Source organism: Glycine max, chromosome 13, assembly GCF_000004515.6.
Source record: "Glycine max cultivar Williams 82 chromosome 13, Glycine_max_v4.0, whole genome shotgun sequence".
NCBI lineage: Eukaryota > Viridiplantae > Streptophyta > Magnoliopsida > Fabales > Fabaceae > Glycine > Glycine max.
The window spans coordinates 37477806-37481937 of record NC_038249.2 but is presented as its reverse complement, the minus strand read 5'-3'; the positions used below and the strand labels follow the sequence as shown (position 1 = coordinate 37481937).

General features: G+C 30.3%; 1 protein-coding gene across 3 annotated transcripts; it reads left to right on the top strand.

Annotated features, from left to right (window-relative positions):
• The first annotated feature begins 699 nt into the window (after window positions 1–699).
• Window positions 700–3287, top strand: LOC100305647 (uncharacterized). Of its 3 annotated transcripts, none has more exons than XM_041007747.1 (4): window positions 700–785; window positions 937–1157; window positions 2306–2511; window positions 2709–3234. In XM_041007747.1, exons 2-4 carry the CDS (start codon window positions 1068–1070, stop codon window positions 2968–2970), a joined length of 558 nt encoding a protein of 185 aa, XP_040863681.1. In that variant the 5' UTR covers window positions 700–785; window positions 937–1067; the 3' UTR covers window positions 2971–3234. The 3 variants fall into 3 exon arrangements, with proteins under 3 accessions (XP_040863681.1, XP_040863682.1, NP_001238493.1); XM_041007748.1 differs by having other exon boundaries at window positions 712–762; NM_001251564.2 differs by lacking the exon at window positions 700–785 and having other exon boundaries at window positions 958–1157; window positions 2709–3287.
• The last annotated feature ends 845 nt before the right edge of the window (window positions 3288–4132 follow it).

The following is a 4132-nucleotide window of genomic DNA, read 5'->3' as shown; positions in this document are numbered from 1 at the left end:
GAGTTTACATGTTTTCAAGTTTTACTTCCATATATAAATTAAAATAATAATAATAACATAAATTTTAATTTTATATATTATTATATAAATTTATATTGTCAATTAATTAAGGCATAATTTTGTAATTGATCATTATAAGAGTCAACATACCATATAATATGTTAATGTGACCGAATAAAAATATGAAAAAGAACATTTTAATTCATTATAATTAAATATATATATATATATATATATATATATATATTTTATATACTATCATTCTAAAAAGTTATATACATTCAACTAATTAAAAACCACATTTGTTATAAATTTTAATATAATTATTATAAAGATGAACAATTATATCATACATTCTCAACGCTATGTTGGGAATGAGGAAAACAAAATCAAAAGAAAAAAAATTAAAATTTGAATTGGAAAAAGAAATATTTTTTTCTTTTTATAATTCGATTTTTTCTTTGTTTCTCTTGATGCAAATAAAAAAATTATCATTATCTGTATTCTTTTTTCTTTATTTTCTTTAGTTCCTATCAAATATATCATTACAAAAAATAATTATATCAGATGTAATAATTTATAATTAGATGATGATAGAAGAAATATATATTTACACTTTTAATATATTCTAATTAAATTTGGATTAGGTACGCATCAATTCATTCATTCTATTTTATCTTTTTAATTATGTAACACATTGTGATTATAACTACACATAAACAACTCGCTTATGTTACCACCTTACACTATCATTCTAGTTTGGTAAGTAATCTTTGTATTAGCAGGTAAAATACCAATTTTCATATATTAGTCAACCGATGCCACGTCCTTTTCTATTCCTATTCTATTGTTTTCAACGCAATTTTTTTAAAGTTTAAGCATCTTTCCTTTTTACATTTTTTTTTTTGGTGATTTATTGCTGCTTAACTTGCACAGTCGGGAATCCAGCTTGCTTTTATAGTTGCAAAGAGCAGTGAAGACACTACAGAACACAACACAAACACAGAGAAAGAGAGTGAATAAATCCAGCATTGTTCTGTTCTCTGCAACATTCTCCACTCTCAACCATGGCTTCAAAGCTTTTACTCATCACTGTCTTCGTTTTTGATTTGATTGCTTTTGGACTTGCCGTGGCTGCTGAGCAGAGAAGAAGCACCGTGAGTTTTCTCATTTCAATTCACTCTTTCTTTCTCTCTAAATCCAAAAGAAAAATCTGGGTTTGACAAGAATCATGTGATCAATTGACCATTGCTGGATAAAAAAATCTTCTTTTTTCTCTTTCTTGATTGTTGATGAAATGAGAAAATATGGGCAAAGCTTGAATCTTTAATCTTTTACGTTTCTTTTTATGAATTAAAGTTTGAAAATTTGATGTTGGGTGCCTTTTTTTTTTTTGTTCATTTTATTGAGTTCCCAGTTTGTTCTGATGTGGGCATACCCAGATCTGTTTACTGTTGAAAATGTAGTCTTTCTTCAAACTCGTTGTGAATGTGATATTGGATGAAGTTTACAAAATTAAAATATCTGCAATCTTTTTGTGTTTCTGTGACTTTTTTCCTTGGTTGTTTGCATTCCAAGACATGACAGATCTTGAACTTTTTCTCACTTGGGTGAAGAAGTTCGGCATTGATGTCATAGGTTTGTGATTTCTTTGGTTATGTCTGTTAATATAACTCCAGATCTGTATATACATTTTACAGTCCTGTTTGTATACAAGAAGAAATGTTCTGTTATGTGAAGCCTCAGATGTCTCCTTTTTCTCCTTCTTTTTAACCTTCTCATGTATCAAATTTATGCTAATAATTCTTTCATTGAAGTTCAACAACGAAAAATTGTCAATCTGTTTAATGTTTTCTTCAAAGGTGCCATGTGTGCCACACCTGAGCTTTAGATTTTGTAGTTGCCGCTTGTGAATTTATGAGTTATGACTACTTAGCCAACGCAGGTGTTTCCCTAATGGATAGGCAACTTATGAGTTCTTATAGAACTAAGCAGTCAAGGTTCTTTTTCAAAAACAATCACCAAGTGCTTGTGAAAATGTAATGGTAATCCAGTTTTTAGAGTTAGGAAATGTATAATCATAATTCAAGGTCGAAGGAATAAAATGGTTTTTTACTCCTTGCTGCATTTTTGGCATTGAGGTTTGAACCTATAATCTCTTCTAAATTTTCAAAACCCCTCACCAGTAGTTCACTCCTAATGACTTATAAGTGACCATTATATAAATATAATGCAATCAAATTTTTAGGTTTTACCTTTTTACCTCCTCCTTAACAGAATATTTATCTTTGTTTAATTTTGGCAGGCTAGTGTTGTGACGGACAATGAAAAGAATTATAATTACTGTGTCTATAACTCTGATATAGCAACTGGCTATGGTGTTGGAGCATTTTTGTTTCTCTTGGTTAGTCAAGTCCTGATAATGGTGGCAAGTCGATGCTTCTGTTGCGGGAAGCCTCTTAACCCTGGAGGCTCAAGGGCCTGTGCAGTTGTTCTTTTCATAATCTGCTGGTATATTATTATTCTTCGCAGAATTACCTATAGTGATATCAAGTCTTAACACTTAACTAACTGTAGAATATTCAGACATTTTTATATCTTGCAAAGCTGATTAACTTCATTTAATTTCCATACATGATACACCATGATAAACTTTTGGTATTGAACATTTTAACTGATAAAATTTGTTTTGCAACTTTCTCCTTCAGGGTGTTTTTCATCATAGCTGAGGTGTGCTTGTTGGCTGGATCAGTGGAAAATGCCTATCACACCAAGTACAGGACCATCTTCGGGGAGAATCCTCCGTCTTGCGAAACAGTTAGGAAGGGAGTCTTTGCTGCCGGTGCTGCTTTTGTTTTCTTCACTGCCATAATCTCTGAATTCTACTATATCAACTACTCAAGGGCAAGGGAAAGCTTCCAACCTTATGCTGGCGGCGAGACTGGTGTCGGTATGGGAACCTACAAATGAGCTTCTAGTTAAGAATTTTACAGCAAACATTTAGGTGTGACTATATCTGGAGTCTGGATTCTGCAGCACATTTCCTTGATTTTAGTGCATTTATTGTATTTACTGTCTAGCTACTTTACAAGAATGGTATACGTTGTATTTTAGTAATTTTTTGTTGTTGTTACCTATTGTCGTATGTTATGGGTGACTGATTCATTGCCTCTTTACATTTTTGAAGTTCTTTGTCATGTATACATTTATCAACAAGAGAAATAATTTCTTGCATTCTCTGAACACACTTGATTTTCTGCATACTTAAACTGTAGTCCTTTCATTTAGAATGTTGGTAACTTCACTGTAGGGTCAATTTCCTTAATATTTTTGGTCGTTTATGATAGGAGGAATTTCACTCATACCTTTGGTGCTTCAAAAGAACTTTGTCCATTTGCATTCCCATGTAATACATAAAGGTATACGGCAGCTGCAAATTTTAGTTTATATTAAGTGCTATTATTGCCCCGTATGAATTTGACATCTAAAATTTTGGTCTTATTTGTAGATTAATATAAAAAATGATTTTACACTTATTAAGAAATTAGTTAATTTCATTAAATTATGTTAATCTCAAAATTAAAATAAGCTTTTTTTTTTAAATTATTCTTCATTGAAATTTGATATTAACATAAGTTTATAGTCCTGTTAAATGAAAGATATTTTATAGATAATCCTATTAAATAAAATAAAATTAGTTAACTTTTGTTTATAATAGAAACCAAAGGAAGTATACTCATATTTGTTTAAAACTTTGAGTAAAAGTCATGGGTTTGAGTTTTGAATTGTTCTTTTCGGCTACAACAGCTACAAAAATAACTTTTCCTCTCGATTGATAGAACTCTCAAAAGAACTTATTGACAAACAATCTTCAATTGAGTAAGAGCGTGTTTATTTTATGTGGTGACACGAAGTCCAATATATTTTCATGGCAGAAGCAAACAAGATGATGCTTCTTGAAAACGGAGATTGAAACTGGAAATTCAAACACATACTAAATAGTTTAATTTTTTATTTTTAAAATTTTTACTAGCATTTAGTTTTTTTTTTTTCTAAGTGTTGTAAAAAGAGTCATAATCACTCAAGTTGGCCTAGTGTGTATGAAGACATAGGTTTTAACCTCAACAGGATC